The sequence below is a fragment of the Mesoplodon mirus genome (genome assembly GCF_964341445.2).
Source record: "Mesoplodon mirus genome assembly, chromosome: 5".
NCBI lineage: Eukaryota > Metazoa > Chordata > Mammalia > Artiodactyla > Ziphiidae > Mesoplodon > Mesoplodon mirus.
In genome coordinates this window covers 71,984,124-72,003,660 of record NC_138980.1, presented here as the reverse complement: position 1 = coordinate 72,003,660, position 19,537 = coordinate 71,984,124, and the positions used below count along the sequence as shown (strand labels likewise).

Here is a 19,537-nt window from a genome sequence, read left to right as displayed (position 1 = left end):
CAATCAAGGTTCCTCTTGAGGGTCTTTGCACTTACTGTGCCTTTTGCCTGGAAAGTTTCTCCCTCACATATCTCCATGGTTCCTTCCTTTACTTCCTTCAAACCTCTGAAATGGCACTTTATTAGTGAGGGCTTTTCTAATCACCTGGTGTAAAGGAGCAAACTTCCTACCTCCCATTGTCTCTCTTTTTCCTTTACTTTCATCTGTTTTTCTCCGTACCACCAAATACATATTGTATACTTATTTCTTTACTTGCCTGTCCTCTCTTCCTTTACCAGAATGCAAGTTGCTTGAGGCCCAAAGGCAGGAACTTGGTCTCTTTGGCTTACTGTCCTTCCTTCTTTTTCAGGACAGTGTGCTGTAGCAGAAGAGTTCATTCTTTCCCCCTAATTTTAAAAAAGTTTACGTGTAAGAAGTCCTTTCAATGTTTAATTTATCTGCTGAGATTTTTTTTTAGAAAATAATAAAATAAATAAAATGTAATAGAGGCTGTGTTTGCTAAGCTTAATCTTTAACTTAATAATCTAGCCACTATCGGAAGCGATCAGCATCACGGGGACGCTCTGGAAGTCGATCTAGAAGCCGCTCACCCTCAGACAAAAGAAGTAAACGTGGAGATGACAGAAGGTCTAGAAGCAGGGATAGAGATAGAAGGAGAGAGAGGTCTCGTAGCAGGGATAAAAGAAGATCTCGGTCAAGAGACAGGAAGCGTCTGAGGTAAGACATTAATCTCCACAGGGCTCTTGATAAATTGGACCTTCTCAGCTAAATCAGGCTTCTTCAAAAATTTTGGACTAGAATTTAGTGGCCCCTTTGCAGGCCCCCTGCTTTAACCCCAGCTTGTTTGGTTAGGTACAGAAGTGATTTGCCTAGAACAAAAACTTTCAAACAGTGTTTTTTTTTCCCTTTCCACTGTCATTTTCAAACAGTGAAGTAAAAGCCAAGGTAATATGCCATCAGGGGGGTTCTAGTCTAATCCTGTCCCAAGAAAGCTGACCCCTGTGTTCAGAGCAGCTGCTAGAGCTGACAGGAGAAGGAAACAGGGCAGAGCCATCTCCATACTCTGTTTGAAACTATTTTAAAGAACTTTTTTAGATTTAACCAAAGAACATCCTAATTTTTTTAAACTTGATTAAATATTCCGTGGTACCATCCAAGCAGCCATAACTTTTCTGGAGGTAGAAAACAGTCTCTAAATAAAAATAATCTTCCCCACACCAAAAAAAGATTTCTAATAAAGTTTCTCATTAAAATGGGAAAGAAGCCAAGGTTATACAGGTGCTGTGAACTGATCACAGAAAGAACTTTGACTTTATCTTTTTCAGACATTGGAAGGAGAGATTGCAAAAGTGTCACCTGGTACTTAGGGAAAATCCTCACCCGTAACAATGTGGATAATGCTAACTTATTCAATTTTATATTATGTGGTACCAGGAACAGTTTCATACAATTCAGTCAAGTACTTGTTAAGTGAAATTGGTCGTTTCAGATTTGGTCTTTGACTTTTTGGTGTGAAAGAATCACAAGATTTTAGAGCAAGAAGGATTTTGAGATTATTTGGTGAAGTCTCCATGTTTTACAGGTGAGGAAACTGAGACCCAGAGAGTTGATCTGCCCTATGTATGTCACTAATTAGTAGTACCAGGGTAGAAATTCTTGCCTCCTCATTTTCATATCTGTGATCTTTCCACAGCCCCATTCTGCCCATCCTTATACTTAGGTTTCGGCTGTCTTTGAAATTTAGATTTTCTGCTATAGGTCATAAATTTCAAACAGCTCTTGTTAGATATTTCCTCTGTTTTTCAACAAACATCACTTTGAAATTAGTATCATTTATTTCATTGACCACTTATAAGGACTGGCTTTACTTGTTCCCTGTTTAGCTGATTTGATAGTTAATTGAAATCTGTCTTTAATAATGGTAATATTAAGAAGCTTCATTCAACATGAGCCAGAACCATGGTCTGAAGTAGACGTTCCACTTGGTCATAGAATAAATGAAGTGTCCCCTTTCAGGCGTTCCAGAAGTAGAGAGAGAGATCGCAGTCGAGAGCGAAGAAGATCTCGAAGTCGAGACAGGAGACGTTCAAGGAGTAGAAGCCGGGGCCGGAGATCCCGATCCTCCAGTCCTGGCAATAAAAGCAAGAAAGCTGAGAATAGGTAGGTTGGGAACTGACTCTCTTCCCTACAGTTTTTTAAAAAAATCTTTATAAATACTGAATTTGGCTGCTGCCATGAGCTGTTAGCTGAATTATTTCAATAGGTTATAAAGCTTGTAATGCTTTTAGAAAATGCTAGATTCTATTAGTTTTAACACTCATGATGCATTGTTCTTTTATTTAATATCTGCTATTAATGGTCAGAAATGCATTTTATACACATCTTTGTGGGAACTATGTTTTTTCCTTTGAAATTATTTTCTTGGCATTTCCGATGTTGATTGACAAATAACTTTTTTACTCATGGTGTGTATTGCTGAATTGCTATTCATAATGGGTGAACTTTGCTTTTGTAAGTTAAATGTACCTGTTTCCTTAAGATGTCAGTACCATTCAATTTTGAGATATTATTTTTGTCTATTAGACATAATACATTTACTCTTTTTGTTTCTCTTGTTAGTGGTTTGTTCTTTGCCATTATTGTTTCTCAAGTGGTGTCATGGGATGTATGGATTTGTTCTGTTTTCTCTGTTTTCTCCATATTAGTTAATGAGGATTTTTGCCATGTCATTTATTTTACTTTATAAATTTTACTTTTATTTTGTCAAGGTCAGTGTAATAATGCCCATTAGGATTTTTTTTTTTTTTTTTTTGCGGTACGCGGGCCTCTCACTGTTGTGGCCTCTCCCGTTGCGGAGCACAGGCTCTGGACACGCAGGTTCAGCGGCCATGGCTCACGGGCCCAGCCGCTCTGCGGCATGTGGGATCTTCCCGGACCGGGGCACAAACCCGTGTCCCCTGCATCAGCAGGCGGACTCTCAACCACTGTGCCACCAGGGAAGCCCCGGGATTATTTTAAATTTTAAAATATAAATTCAGAGAAATGAGTGAAATATAAACATCCAGCTTATTAAATAATTATAAAGCAAGATCCATGTAACCGCCACCAAAGTCAAGAAATAGAACATTTTCTCTACCCCCGGAAGCCCTCCATGTCCCTTCTCTAACCCAGCTCCCTCCTTCTCTGTATAAAATCACTCCTGACTTTTGTGCTAGTAATTTGTGTCCTAATTGTTTCCTTATAGTTTTACCACCTGTGTGTATAACTGGAAAACGAATAGTCTAGATTTATATGTTTTTTAACTTTACATGAATGAGTCTTCTTTTGCGTTTTTGCTCAACATTGAGAGTTATCTGTGTTGCTCATAACAGTAGTTTATTTTTATTGCTGAACACTATTCTGTGGTATAAATATACCACTATTTATTTATCCATTCTACTGAGATGGATGTTTGGGTTGTTTTAACTTTGGGGCTATTATGAACATTTTTGTATATATATCCTAGTATACATGTGTATGAGTTTCCCTTGGGTATATATATTGGAGTGAAGTTACATGGTCATAGAATAAACATAGCTTCATTTTAACTAAGTAATCCAAAATGCTTTCCAAGGAGTTTGTACTAATTATACTTCCAGCAGTATATGAGAATTGTATCCCTCCATACCCTTGCCAGTATTAGGTATTGTCAGTCCTTTTAATTTTTGTTTATTTGTTAGACATATAATAGCAATATCATTGTGGTTTTAATTTGCATTTCCTTGATTACTAATGAAGTTGAACACTTTTTCATATGTTTCTTGGTCATTCAGATTTCCTCTTTTCTAAAGTACATGTTTAAATGTTTTGCTCATTTTCCTATTGGGTTGTTTCTGTCGTTAAAAATTGATTTATAGGGGGTTATTGTTTTTAAATATTCTGGATTGTTGTTTTTTGTCATTTATGTGAGGGGCAGATATATTACTCTGGTTTGTCTTTTTACTCTGTAATGATACTTTTGAGGAACAAAGACTTAAGAAAGAAGAAACATTCATAAAATGAAGAAAATTAATAAGATGATTGAGGAAAACCTGACAAGGGCAGTGTGAAAAAAGACTATAGGCTATACTCAGTCTAAACATAAAGAATTAGCATGCTGCTTTTAACAATATATAAAAAAGATAATACAATCATAAACTAGTTGGATTTATTCCAGAAATGGAAGGTTGGTTTAACATTGGAAAATCAATCAGTATGATCCTTTACATTAATAAGATTCAAGGAGAAAAGTCTTGGTTATCTAAGTAGATTCAGGAAAAGCATCTTATTAACTTCAACATACATTGATGTTTAAAAGTTCTTAGCAGACATGAATAGAAAAGTATTTGATAAACTGATTAGAAAATTAGGAATGCAAAGGGCATAAACACTTTTGAAGAACAAGTTATGAGGGCTTGCACTCATCAAGACTTGTCATAAAGTTATAGAAATTAAGAGTGTTGCTTTATTGTAAGGATAGACAAGTAGATCACTGGAACCATATAAAGAACTCAGAATCAGATCCACGCATATAAGGTCATTTGATAAATGACAGTGGTGACATTGTAAATAGTAGGAAAAAGTTTTTCCAAATAAATGGTGTTAGGGACATTTGCTATCCTTTAATAAAATAGGACTGGCTACCTCATTCTGTGTGCAAAAAGCATTTCCAAACAGATTAAAAACCAAATTAGATGGCAAAGCTATAAACTTTTTAGGAGTTTGTCCTAGAGAATATCTTCTTTGCCTCTTGAGTATCTTCATCAAAGTTGGAAAAATTTCTAAGATGCTTTAAAAAGCACAAATCATAAAGGAGGGGAAAAGGTCAACTAATTTGATTACATTACAATTAAGGGATTTTATTCATTATTAGATGCCCTAAGTAGGGTCAAAATGCAAGCCTATTGGGATTTTAAATATTATTACATATATCATTTGTCTTGTAGACTATTAATGTCTTCGTGTATTTCTCCATTTGTTAAGTTTTAACTTTGTTATTTAAATTTTGTAATTATTTTTATATGCTGTGTCCAGTTTTCCTTTGGTCAGTTTCCAGATATCTAATAATATTTGCAGTTAGTGTCATGGGATTAATTCTTCATTTTATTTCCAAAGTGTTTATTAATGGTATATAAAAATTCAGTTGACTCTTGGAAGTTTATTTCTTACATAAAAAGTAAAATACAAGTCTAGGTATTCTAAAATTAATGTTTCCAAAAACAAATAGATGATGTCCCTCTCTTTCTCTCTCTTTTTTGGTAGGTCTAGATCCAAAGAGAAAACAGATAGTGGGGAAAGTTCTAAAGAGAAGAAAAAAGACAAAGATGACAAAGAGGATGAAAAAGAAAAGGATGCCGGTGTATGTTTACTAACATAAGTAATCGTATAATATCAAATTTGTTTCTGTAGTGACAAATTCTTGTTTTTTAATGCTGTGTGTTTTATTTTTAAGTAGATGATAATAGGTTTGTAAAATAAACAGGTAAAATAATAGTTGTCCCATGAGAAAATTTTTCAGAAAAAAGTTGCATATCTATACAAATTATCTAATTTTATGTGCAAAATGTGATCATACTATATGCACTATTCTGTGCCTTGCTTTTTGTCACTTTTAAATTATGAATTATTTTATCAATATATAAGGTCTTAAGAGTAATAAATAGCAGTATACGAACTATCTAACTTAAGAAGTAGAATGCCTTTCTGTTTTCATTTGTTAAATATTGGATATCTTTCTGTAGCTGCGTACAGAGAGGTAGAGCTTGTTGTTTGTAATGCCTGCATAGTGTTTTGTTGAAAAAAGGTAGATGGATATTTAGGCTGTCTCCAGTCTGTAGTTATAAACAATGGTATATTAATCCTTGTACACATGTGTTTTGTGAATATAGTATAGGGTAAATTGGTATCAGTAAAATAAATGACTTTGTCAATGGGTATATATATATAGCTTTCCCTCAGTATCCTAGGGGGATTGGTTATAGGACCCCTGCAGATACCAAAATCTTCAGATGTTCAAGTCCCTTATATAAAATGATGTAGTATAACTTACGCATATCCCCCCCACATACATTGTTATCTCTAGATTACTTATGATACCTAATATGACGTAAATGCTGTGTGAATAGTTGTAAACATAATGTAAATGCTATGTGAACAGTTGCCAGCATGGGGCAAATTTAAGTTTTGATTTTTGGAACTTTCTGGAATTTTTTTTCCTGAATACTTTTGATCCACAGTTTGTTGAGTTCTGAGGGTGTGGACTCACAGACACAGAGGGCTGGCTGTATACATTTAACATTTTGATAAATAGTATCAAATTGCTCTCCAAAAAAGTTGTATAAGTTTTATGATTTTAGACATATGAAAATGTCTGTTTCTTCACATTCTTGCTAACATGGGTATTTCAAAATTTAATTTTTGCCAGTGTAATTGGTTTCTTGTTACTTTGAGTTGCATATCTTTAAATATAAGTAAATATTTTTAAATGCTATGAACATAATGTAAACTAATAATTAAATAAGGTATTTTAAATTTATTTACTATTTGCACTTTTCTTAGAATGCCTAGTCATATCTTTTGCCCGTTTTAGAATATATTATGGCTTCACTTTTTTTTCTTTTTTTTTTGAGTTCTATTTGTTTAGTGTTTTTTTTTTAAGGGACCTGCTTTCTGAGCAGTGTATCTAAGAAAAGATAAAACACAAGAAGTCTGGGAGTCTGGTTTCTGATCTAGTTTCTACTAGTCTTGAATGAGTGGGTGATCTTGAGAAAAACACATAAGCTTTCTGGGGCTCATCTTCAGAGTATGGAATTATTATAAAGGATATAAATTCAGGAGCAAAGCTTTTTGTTTGTTTAAGAAATAAACATTTTAAAAATACAATCATAACCATATTATAAAATACTTGGAAAGTCAGAAATAATTCTCTGTAATCCCAGGTGCCCAAAATGCCATCATCATTATCATTTATTAATATTTTCTTTGACTTTTATACATGTGTATTTCCATAACTACCTGTAAGGTAGAGTGTCTAAAATTTTGATTTCTATAATGCTTAATCTTTAAGTCCCTGATTATGACTGTGCAAATGATTTGTTCTCTCCTTTTAAGACTATTATTAATAATCTTGATACAGGCTTTAGAATGGCTGTTCCTAGGAAACCTAGACCTAAAGGCTAAAAGATCAAAACTTCTTAATCAAGTTGATAAATAGCTTTCATTTACTCAGTAATTTGTAATAGAAAATTGCTTTTCATGGAGGCAATCTTGGAGGAGTTTGGAGGATTTAAAGTTGAGAATAACTAATAACTAGCAAACTTTGCTTACTAGTTCATTTAGTTTCCACTTAGAGGGAGAAATTGAATTCATGTGTGCATATTGCTTGTAACTAAAATGAGATTAATTTATGGTGTTTGAAGTCTGTCTGCTTTCTTAGTTGAAGATACTTTTTATTGTGACTTCATTTTGCTAGTTTATTCCTGAATATATTTAAAAGATGTGTGATCTAAATCTGGTCTAAATTTAGGAGTTTTGTGTACATCTATTTTCAGGAGTTTTGTGTACATCTATTTTTCCTTTTTTTATACTTTGGAGAAGTTATCTGGAATGTCACTTGGAGTAAAATTGTTGATCCTTATTTCCCTCTCTATTTCTCTTTTTTTCCCCCAAGAACTTTGACCAGAATAAGCTAGAAGAAGAAATGAGAAAGCGAAAAGAAAGGGTAGAGAAATGGCGGGAAGAACAACGTAAAAAGGCCATGGAAAACATAGGGGAACTGAAAAAGGAAATTGAAGAGATGAAACAAGGGAAAAAATGGAGTTTAGAAGATGATGATGGTATACTGATTTGTTAGACTAATAGACTATATAACAATTCATGTAGAATATTCTAGAATTATGAGTAATAGGCCATTTTTATCATGGAAAAATATACATAATATTTACTATTTTAACCATTTTTAAGTGTACAATTCAGTGACAATTAAGCACATTCACAGTGTTGTGCAACCTTCACCACTGTCCATTTCCAGAACTAAACAAAAACTCCGTACCTCATTCAACAGTAATTCTCCATCCTGTCTCCCTCCCCCCCATTTCTGGTAACTTCTAATCCACTTTCTGATTCTGTGAAATTGCCTATTTTAGGTACTTCATATAAGTGGAATCATACAATATTTGTCTTTTTGTGTCTGGCTTATTTCACTTAGCAGAGTGTCTTCAAGTTTCATCCATGTTGTAGCATGTATCAGAATTTCCTTTTTTAAGGCTGTATAGTATTACATGGTACATATATACTGCATTTTGTTTACCTATTAGTCTGTTGCTGCATATATAAGTTTCCATCTTTTGGGTATTGTGAATAATGCTTCTATGAGAACTGGTGTGCAAGTATCTGATTGAGTCCCAACTTTCAGTTCTTCTGGGTATATACCTAGAAGTGGAATCACTAGTTTCTTTTTGAGATGTTTAAATGCCCCTTTTAATGTTTACATTAAATTTTAAAATTGTATAGTAGTGTTCGGTAAGGATCACTGATTTTACCTTAGAGTGGAGAGTTAGGTGCTTATGGGCATAGTCAGTAAATAGCTCTTTAATTTTTTACTTCAAATGTTAGTAATGAGGGTAAGTTAAGGGCATGTTTTCAAGTCCTTCTGATTTTTTCATAAATTATAAGAGAAACATTTCCCCTCCACATCTGATATTGATGTTTAAGATTTTAGTAAAGTGGAAGAGTGTGAGATATTATAGGAAAAGGGAATTTTGCTCCATTTTCTGTGAAAATTCCTGTGAATTTTTCATTTTCTGTGAAAGTTGAACTAAATAGATAAATGGTTTATACCTTTAAGGAGTGATGATATCTTAGTTATGTAAAGAACATTAGATTGTCTTTAATTAAGAATGTGCTATTATTTTTTCTTTGTGTGATTTAAAGAAAGATAATTGCAAGAAATAAACATACCATTTTAGCAGACAGAGTTTTTAGTTCTGCTTCTGCTAGCGTAGTTGTAAAACCATACTGGAGATCCATTTTTTAGACATATTAGTCTTTCTTCCTCTTTTCAGTTTAATAATTTATAATTTATTTCTTTTATTATTAGTATTATTCAAAACTAATACCTGCTGGATTTAAAACCTTGCCAGTGTGAGTATTTGAACTGCGTTGTGCCTGGGTTAATTGGTAAGGAAGGTGTTTGGATAGTAAGAGAAAAGGCTTTAATGGGGGGGGGGTGTGGTCTCATTGTGAAGTATTTCCTTTTGAAACACAAATTCAAAGAAAGTGTATTCTGATATTTTAGATGATGAAGATGATCCTGCAGAGGCTGAAAAGGAAGGAAATGAAATGGAGGGTGAAGAGTTAGATCCATTAGATGCTTACATGGAAGAAGTGAAAGAGGAAGTAAAAAAGTTTAATATGAGAAGTGTGAAAGGTGGTGGGGGAAATGAAAAGGTATGGAATTTTCTCCTATTTTTAAAGATTTACATTCCTAATTGGGTAACTTGAATTCATTGGTGCATTGACCTACTACTGACATGCATGGCTTTGTAAAGTTAATGATTTTGTTTCCTTCCCCATCTCAGAAGTGTCAATACTTTTCTAAATAGCAGAGATACTAGTGAGTTTTAACTGCAAATGTTCTTTTAGAAGTCACTGTTAACTACCATCATCTTTGTTTAGTATTTTTTCTTACTTGTTGCCTTCTCAGTAGGTCCTCTTCAGTAGGTCCTCTTCAATAAGCCCTGAATAGGTCCTTCTCCAGCACTCCCATCTTTTATACTCCTGATCCTCTTTACTCTAGTTTTTCTTTTTCTTAATAGCATTTATTACCTTTTGAAAAATTATATAAATTAATTTTTTGTTGTGTTTATTGTTTGTTCTTCTTCTAAAAACTTCCCAAGAGCAGTGATCTTTACCGTACCTGTCTTGTTTATTGATTTATCCTAAGGTCCCAGAATAGTATTTGGCTTGTTGAATGAGTGAAAATTACCATTTAGTAGTATTTTTAAAATAAATTATATTACATAATGTTATATAAAATTATATATTATATACTGCATACCTATATATTAGTGTGTTACAGAATATAATGCAATTGTATTACATTTTTAAAAAAAGTTTTAAAAAATATTTATTTGATTGCGTCGGGTCTTAGTTGCGGCATGCAGGATCTTTGTTGCGGCATGTAGGCTTCTCTAGTTGCGGCGTGTGGGCCTCTCTAGTTGTGGCATGCGGGCTCAGTAGTTGCGGCATGTGGGATCTTAGTTCCCCAACCAGGGATCAAACCCACATCCCCTGCATTGGAAGGCAGATTCTTAACGACTGGACCACCAGGGAAGTACCTACATTTTTAAATTCAAGCAAGTCAGGAGAAAGCAGACCACTTTTTGTTTTTTCATTAGGTTGTCACTAACAACTAAGTTAATTCAAATTATAAATTGTGACCGTTATCATTGTGTTTCATTTGGTGTATAATTTGTGTTTCAACTTTACAATGTTTTATATTCTTTTTTTAGAAGTCTGGGCCAACAGTCACAAAAGTTGTCACTGTTGTCACAACCAAAAAAGCAGTCGTAGATTCTGATAAGAAGAAAGGTGAGCTAATGGAGAATGACCAGGATGCCATGGAGGTAATTCTTCATTAATTTTTATTTATTTATTTATGGCTGCGTTGGGTCTTCGTTGCTGTGCGCGGGCCTTCTCCAGTTGCGGTGAGTGGGGGCTACTCCCCGCTGTGGTGCATGGGCCTCTCATTGCAGTGGCTTCTCTTGCTGCAGAGCACAGGCTCTAGGCGCCCAGGCCTCAGGAGTTGTGGCTCGCAGGCTCTGGAGCACAGGCTCAGTAGTGGCACATGGGCTTAGTTGCTCCGCGGCATGTGGGATCCTCCTGGACCACGGCTCAAACCTGTGTCCCCTGCATTGGCAGATGGGCTCTCAACCACTGCACCACCAGGGAAGCCCCCTTCATTAATTTTTGACTTTGTTTGCGATACTATCCTAGAAGTATTTATAAGAAAGCATTGATGGAAGTGTGCTCTTCAGTTACTCTTAGGAGAAATTCTTGCTATTCTCAACAGTATTGTAGCCGCATATTCAAATTGGTAGGACATTCTAACATCTTTGACCTCTTGCTGTATGCCCTTTTTTTTTTTTAATTGAAGTATAGTTGATTTATAATACAGTGTTAGTTTCAGGTATACAGCAAAGTGATTCTGATATATCTATCTATAGGTATATATACATATATATATACACATACACACAAACATATATACACACATGTGTATATATATATATATTTTTTTTTTTAGATTCTTTTCCATTTTAGGTTATTACATGATATTACATATAGTTCCCTGTGCTATACAGTGAATCCTTGTTGTTTATTTTATGTATAGCAGTTTGTGTCTGTTAATCCCATACTCCTAATTTATTCCCCTTTCCCCTTTGATAGCCCTAAGTTTGTTTTCTGTGTCTGTGAGTCTGTTTCTGTTTTGCAAATAAATTCATTTGTATTATTTTTAAGATTCCACGTATAAGTGATCTCATATAATATTTGTCTTTCTCTGTCTGACTAAATTCACATAGTATGGTATTCTCTAGGTTCATCCGTGTTGCTGCACAAGTGTATGCCCTCTATTTGATTCCCACTTGTCCCTCATCAGCTCATCCCAGACATAGAATAGGGAGAGAAGAAATGAAGTGACAGAATAAATTAAATTTTTTTCCTATTAGCACTCATTGTAAAGATTTATATAGAGTAAACTATAGGAAAACTTTATTAAAGCCGTGTTAAAATTATTTTTTTATTTTAGCTTTATATTGTTATTATAGCTTTCTATAAGGGCAAAGAAAAAATAAACTAAGTTGGAAAATTCAGAAAATAAAGTAAAAGCCAAAGAATATTTTCTAGGAGAGGAAGATCTTTAAAACTAGGAATATTTCTTCCCATAGCAGAAAGTAGTAATGGATTTAGCTCTTAATTTTTCTTTTTTAATTATAGTATTCTTCAGAGGAGGAAGAAGTTGATCTTCAGACTGCCCTTACAGGTTATCAGACAAAGCAGAGAAAGCTTCTAGAACCAGTGGATCATGGAAAAATTGAATATGAACAATTCAGAAAAAACTTTTATGTTGAAGTTCCAGAACTGGCAAAAATGTCTCAAGAGGGTAGAATTTTTTTATTCATTTATTGGTTATTGTGGGAACAGAGGGAGTACACTTCACCTTGCCTGGGAGGAATGTTGATAGGCCTGTGAGTTGATGCATGGGTAGGAGGAATTTGCCTGGCTTACCTGGAGAAATGAGAAAGAACTAGAAGGCGAGAAGTCATTCTAGAGAGTAGGACAACATCCGCAAAGATTTGGAGCAGTGAGGAATTAGTGTGTTTTTGGAAACATTAAAAAAAATGAGCAAAAATTAGTCTGGCTCATGTAGTTGAGATTTTTAGCATCGAAAATACTCTTCATGTGAAGTTAGCAAATAAAATATTGTTAACCTTTTCTGATATTTGAGAGTTAGGAACCAATGTGAATCTGTGATATTGATAGAATAAGGATAATCTGGGCAACCATTGCTTAAAGAACAAGTGGTTGTATTACTTGTCAATCATTGTTCTTTTATTGCTGGTACAATTTAAGTCAAAATAAAAGCCAAATTGTAGAAATTGGAGTGTTTCTTTTGTTCCTAATTGGTTGCAACAGTAATCACTTTAGTTGTCTCTCTGAGCTGTTCAGTGCTTTGTCACATAGCTTTTCTATGGAATTATCTTCAGGAGCACTAGAAAAGAATTGAAAATTCTTAATCTTACCATGCCTCATTGAAAAGTAGAAGACACTAATAGAACAATATTTAAGAGTTTTTAATCTGGATTTTGTTTTGTAGAGGTGAATGTATTTCGGTTGGAAATGGAGGGCATTATTGTCAAGGGAAAAGGTTGCCCCAAACCAATTAAATCTTGGGTTCAGTGTGGGATTTCTATGAAGATCTTAAATTCTCTCAAAAAGTAAGTGTTCAGTGGTTGTCCACATTTTTCAATATCTTGCTACTAAAAATAGCCCTTTACACAAATAATTCCTTTGCTTACATTTTTAATCTAATGGGAAAACTTGATTATTTTTTCTTAAACAGCTTTATTGAGATATAATTTACATACCATAAAATTTACCCTTTAAGTTTACAATTTGATGATTTTTAGTATATTTATGGAGTTGTGCAGTCATTACCATAATCTAATTTTAGAATATTTTCATTATCCCCGAAAGAGGCCTGGATCCATTAGTAGTCAGTTTTCTCCTTTCTCCTCCACATTAGGCAACCTCTCATCTACTATTTTTATAGATTTTTCTATTCTGGACATTTCATATAAATAAGATCATACTAATATAGTCTTTTGTGACTGGCTTCTTTCAATTAGTGTAGTATTTTCAAATATTTCTACATCATCCATGATGTAGAATGTCTCAGGACTTCATTCCTTTTCATTTTATGGATATACATTTTGGAAAACTTTTACAGTTTGAGGGACCCAGAGATCACAGTTCTTACCTTGTCTTCCTTTGGTTTGCTTTTTAAGGCATGGTTATGAAAAGCCTACACCAATCCAAACCCAGGCGATTCCTGCTATAATGTCTGGACGAGATTTGATTGGTATTGCCAAGACAGGAAGTGGAAAGACCATTGCCTTTCTGTTGCCCATGTTTAGACACATCATGGATCAGAGGTCATTAGAAGAAGGAGAGGGGCCAATAGGTACAATTCCTTTCATTAAACTATTTTTTCAGTTAACAGCTTTGTTGTCAGTTAATCAGAAAGACCTGATGCTTTGTAATGTTAATTATAACAATAAAGATGTCTTTATGTACATTTCCTTTATGAATTTGGCACTTTGGGGCTGATTTCCCCTTACCAGCAGGTGGAGTGAGAATCTTCAGAGCTCTGGAGTGACATCTCAGAAGTACAAAAACAGCCTCTCCTGGCACAGCTCAGTTTTTAAACTCTGACTCGGCAGGTAGACTCCTCGTGCATCTATCTGTTTATTTATGTTGAGGTTTGTTCTTAGCGCTTATCAGTGGATCTATAAACTCAACATAGAAGATTATAGGGAAGTGTATTTTTCTTTTCTTTTTTTTTTTTGGCCTTAAAAGGCTGTAGTGCCAACATTTCATTCAGGATTAGGTCTTTAGATTCAGTTTTCTTGATTCATTTGGCAGAGATCTCTTCTCCAAATTTGAGTAGGGTTTTGGAAAGTTGTTCAACTCCTCTCTTGGCAAGAGAGGGCGCAGTATATTTCTCCTCTGTCTGTGCCCCTCAGACCAAGGTTGTTTCCGGAAGCCACGGCATGGCTCTTCAGCACAGTGAGTCACTTGATTATCTTTGCTCTGTGATTTGCAGTTGAGAATGATTTACATTCTTTTCAACCAAGTATTTTCCTGATGGTTGAGTAAGGTATTTAACTCTCATTTATCTTCCTATAGCATGTTCTTAAAATTATCCTTCACCACAATCTCTGCTATTACAAAACTTTTGAAATAGGATTTTCAAAGATGCATAAAACAAGTTAAAACAAAAATTAGACTAAGATCTGAACTTGATTGCAGAGGTTAAATTTAACACTATAAAGCTTAGCCTCTCAAGAATTTTGGTGGTTAGGCTTTTGACATATTTATCTTTTCAGCTGTCATCATGACTCCAACTCGAGAACTGGCTTTACAAATTACTAAAGAATGTAAGAAGTTTTCGAAGACCTTGGGCCTTAGAGTGGTCTGTGTTTATGGAGGGACAGGAATCAGTGAGCAGGTAGTTATAAAAGGAACATTCAGTTTTTGCAATCTTTTAAAAATTGAATGACTTAATAATGTAAAAGTGATTTTTTGCTTTAGTGTTTTCTGTATTGACTGCTTCTAAAATCTTTAAAATGAGGTGTGAAAATAATAGTAAGAATGAATTATGTTAAAGTTATATTTTAGAATTTTTGAGTCATTTTCATATCTTAGCTTTCCCGTGCTTGTCTTTCCCCGCTCAAGGAAGCAGATTATTTTTTCCATTTTACAGATGTTCAGAAAGGTTAAGTTGACCAAAGTCTTTAGCTTAAGTAAGACTTTGTCCTAGAATCTAGGTCTTATGATTCCTGGACCAACATTTATTTTCTCTAATCTAAATGACATCTTTAAAAGGTGGTTTTGAGTGGGATGTATTAATATCAGAGTTACATCTGCATTCTTAAATGATTTTAGTGAGAATTATTTAAACATACCTTCATTCACTCTCTTTAGATTGGCATTTCTCCATGTGTCTTCTAAAGAATGCTAGTCATCAGATATTTTGCTTTAACTAGAAAAAGGAAAAATACTGGGTTCTGTGGTCAAATAAGTTTTGGAAATGTTGGACTATGCAAAGTTAAAATTTTCTTTCCTGCAAGACTTCTTGTTGTTAATAAGCTAATGTATATTGTGATGCTAGAAAAAAACGGGATAAATTAAGTGGCGTTTTCTGGACATATTTAACTCCCAAACCCTTTCTGAGGACTTGTCTTCTCAGATTTTAGACACATCTTGGGAATATTTGCTTTTGTTATCCCAATGCTATTTTAAACACTTGAACTTAGTTTTCTGAGTTTATCTGTGTCAGTTTTTTTGGCCATAGCCTGTAATAAATACAGTTACAAAATAAGCTGGTACATGCATGCATATTTATATAGAAGTCAAACAAAGTTTTATGATGTCTAACAAAGTCTAGTGTTTTCCATTCTATTTCATTTTTAAAACGCAGGTTGTGACTTACTGATTTTGTGATTCACTAATGGAAACAAATCTCAATTTGAAAAACATTGATCTATCAAATTTCTTTATTTACTGCTCTCTCATATTCCTTTCTTGGTTTTGAGGAGTTGTGTCAAATTAAAATTGGTAAAAACCTCTGTTCATTGATTTCAAAGTTACAGCATCATGTGGTCTGTCTGCTGCTTCCTATTCCTTTAGTAGTGCTCCAGCATTCCAAAGAATTAAGCAGGAGGCTTTGGTGTCTTCTAATCAGACCTGGCTGTCTTACCTCATGGAGCTCTGCAGGGACCTCAGTCAGCATTTTCAAGTCTGTAAAGAAGCATTAGTGATAAATACACTATAAAACTGCATCTTTTCTTATTAGATTGCTGAGCTGAAAAGAGGCGCTGAGATTATTGTTTGCACACCTGGTCGAATGATTGACATGTTAGCAGCTAACAGCGGTAAGTCAGGGGTGCTGGCGTTGTTGTTGTTGTTGTTGTTTGTTTTTTTGCTCTCTTTTCTCCTTTTTGAATTCTGTACATTTTTGTTAAAGCAGATACAAGAAACAAGAAACCACCAAAGGGTTTCTGCATTTCTTCTTGAAGCTGTAATATCTTGAAATTTGTATTGTAACAAGCTTTTGTTGCAAGTATTCATAATATTTTTGCAATTTAATTAAAAAAAATTTTTTTCACAACTACTCCATCCGATTTTTTTTTTTTTAAGCACTTAACATGGATTTTAAATTCAATTTTGGCCTAGCTTTGCTTTTAAAAGGGTGGGGGACTATTTTTTTTTATTGTACAATTTAGACTTTTTCTCCGTAGGAGCTAGTACTTTCTTACAATACTAGATAAGTTAAGATCTTGCAGCTTCAAGAAAATTTATCTTTTGTAAATTTGCATGTTTTTAGCTCAAATATTGTGCTTTGTTAAATTATTCCCTATCAAAACTGTTACTAAACTGTTGACATTATTTAACTTCTGTGGAGAAAGGCCCTTCAAGATTTATAGAACTGGGCTTCCGAGACTTAAACCATCAAAGGTAGGTAATTTAATGCTGTTCCCAATCTTGCAAAACTAATTGGGGCTGCACATGTTAGTATGGAATACTTAAATATTAGAAAGCATTTATTTTGGCACATTTCTGTTTTTTGAAGAAAATGCTTTCAAAGGTTTCCATTGTAGTATTCAGTATATATATATCATAGAGTATTTAAAACTTTGAGTAATGCATGTTTCTAATAGCATTTTGCTTGGATTTCTCTGTACACTTAATTCTAATTCTACATGAAGTTGGTAAAGTGACATTGGTATTGATAAGTCATTGTGCTTGTATAGCATATGAAAAGTTTTGGGTTGAATGCTAATGAAATAATTCCTTGTTTTTTCTCAATGCTGCATTGATTGTCTCCTCCTGAAATTCATCTTGATTAATTTTATCTTTTCCCTTTATCTGTCCTTTTGGTTTATATTTAATAACTGTTTCATACATGTTTTTGCCAGGTGATTGAATCAACAATTGATAGAAATGCTTGTGTTAATCCTTTAGAAAGGGTTTCCTGTCTATGTGTTTAGTTTTTTCTGGCTAAGAAGCCAGTTGCATTTACTTAAACCAGTGGGAGCACTGTGTAAAATAGGATTTGTATCTTTGTATAGAAAAATGTATCTATGTAATACATTGATTTTTAAAATTTTTATGTAATATGTTAGTTACCTAGTGATATTGAATAGCTTCTTATTTATGTTTTGACATGCCCGTTAGAAGCTTCTAACTGTATATAAGTAGGTTATGTACTACATAAAGTATTGTAAAGAGATTTTCTGCGTCTGAAGTAGTTAGCACTGGAACTTGCTTTCCACACATACGCTGTAATCTCTAATATGTTTTTTCCTAGGTGATGCTGTCAGATAATGGCTGATGTGGCTCGATGCTCCATCTCAGTCTTAGTTTTATGATGTGTTTTGGAGAGGGCTGTTTTCTGAATTTTACAGGTTCTTCAGGCCCTATGATGGTATGCAAGAGACGAGTTTGACAAAATAAAGGGCCTCATATACCCACTGTCAGAAAGTATTTGCCAGTAGATTAAGATATTGTAAACCAAAATTTCTTTTCACTGTTTAAAGATACCTAACTCACCCCTCTGGTTAAGTCAGGCATTTTAGTTCCCTTTACAGTTTTTTAAAGATTTTGATAGTCATAAAATGAATTGTGACTGATTTTTAGTTTTCTTTTTGTCTTTATTTTTTTTCCTCATGTTAGGTCGGGTTACAAATCTTCGAAGAGTGACTTATGTTGTTTTAGATGAAGCAGACAGAATGTTTGACATGGGTTTTGAACCACAGGTATTTATTAAATTTCTTAGTGTTTTGAACTATAAAGTAAACCTTGTAACTGCCATGAGCATGAAATATTTGTATGGTTTCTGAAATTCTCACACACATTTCTGTTGTGTGGTGATACAGTGGATTGAGGACATAGGGAATTGAAGTAGATATCTATGTTTTGGATTCTTCATTAAACTTGTTCAGGAGGTATTTGTGCAGGCTTTCCTAAGCCATCTAAAACCATCATTGGTAAAATTAGAAGTGGAGTCCTAATAGAAACTTAAGCTTTCATATTTTATAGTTTTCATTGTACTTCCAAATAAATTGCTTTAATTCATGCTTTTCACTACCTTACGATCTAGATAGCACAGGTTGTTTACATTCTCCAGATGTATAAACTAAGGCCCAAAGCATTTGTCTAGCTTAGATTTTATATTCTTCATATGTGCAGTTTCCTTCAGTACAAAATTTTAGTGATAAAAGCCTAAAGGCTACAGAAAAAAAAAAAAAGCCTAAAGAAAAACTTGTTAAAAGGTGGTAGAGGGACTTCCTTGGTGGTCCTTGGTGGGGCTTCCATGCTTCCAATGCATGGTGCCCAGGTTTGATCCCTGGTTGGGGAACTAGATCCCGCATGCATGTTGCAACTAAGAACCGGCATGCCACAACTAAGACCCGGCTCAGCAATCAATCAATCAATCAACCAGTCAATAAGTAATTAATTAATTAATTTTTTTAAAAGGTGGTAGAAATTTTTCTTAGCAAGAGGAGCTGTATGAGTAGAGTAGTCAATGTGCTATGGATGCCAAAAAAATGCTTTTAAATCACAAACTGCAGTAATAGAAATGGAATATTGGAAAGGGATATGGTTAAAGTGTTCATTCTTTTCCGTTTATTCATGTATTCTCCAAAAATGTATTACCTGTCATATGATAGTGCATGTACTGTGTTTAGATTTAGGGACCACATTCTAAATGAGATACAGAGGAGTATGTAAGAATAAACAGGACTATGGTAATACTTGAGCCATGTGAGAAACAGTTAAAGGAATGAGGAATATTTAGCTTGAAGTAGGGGATTTGGTAGCATCCTTTAATTCTTTGAATAAAGTCTATCACATGAAAGAAGCATTAAATTTATCCTTTGGGTCCCAACCAGTAGGACTGGGATAGTGGGGAAGATATAGGGAGCTTGATCTGAGCATAATGTGAAAAAGGACTGGATAAGCATTTTGGGGAGATTAAACAGGTTACTTTGTAGGAGGGAGATATTGAATATGCTTTTTATCTATGTGTTCTAGTAGAGACAGCAGGTCCATTTGTAGAAAGAGAGTAGAGGGAGTTGAGGAAGTCAGGTGGAATACGGAGCTAGGTGCCCTTTCCCAGTCAGTTTAGTGGTTTTTATCGTATTCCTGGAACTTTACAACCATCACCACTATC

The 19,537-nt window shown here is 34.2% G+C and overlaps 1 protein-coding gene across 1 annotated transcript in view; it reads left to right on the top strand.

The window, feature by feature from the left end:
• The window catches only part of DDX46 (DEAD-box helicase 46), a 53,769-nt gene that overhangs the window by 1,901 nt on the left and 32,331 nt on the right, over positions 1-19,537 (top strand). Inside the window, exons 2-13 of the mRNA XM_082621172.1 lie at positions 529-717; positions 2,017-2,160; positions 5,281-5,377; positions 7,688-7,853; positions 9,314-9,465; positions 10,530-10,643; positions 12,016-12,181; positions 12,896-13,016; positions 13,587-13,762; positions 14,688-14,809; positions 16,157-16,235; positions 18,037-18,119. Coding sequence (XP_082477298.1) covers positions 529-717; positions 2,017-2,160; positions 5,281-5,377; positions 7,688-7,853; positions 9,314-9,465; positions 10,530-10,643; positions 12,016-12,181; positions 12,896-13,016; positions 13,587-13,762; positions 14,688-14,809; positions 16,157-16,235; positions 18,037-18,119 — 1,609 coding nt within the window. The remainder of the gene's footprint in view (positions 1-528; positions 718-2,016; positions 2,161-5,280; positions 5,378-7,687; positions 7,854-9,313; positions 9,466-10,529; positions 10,644-12,015; positions 12,182-12,895; positions 13,017-13,586; positions 13,763-14,687; positions 14,810-16,156; positions 16,236-18,036; positions 18,120-19,537) is intronic.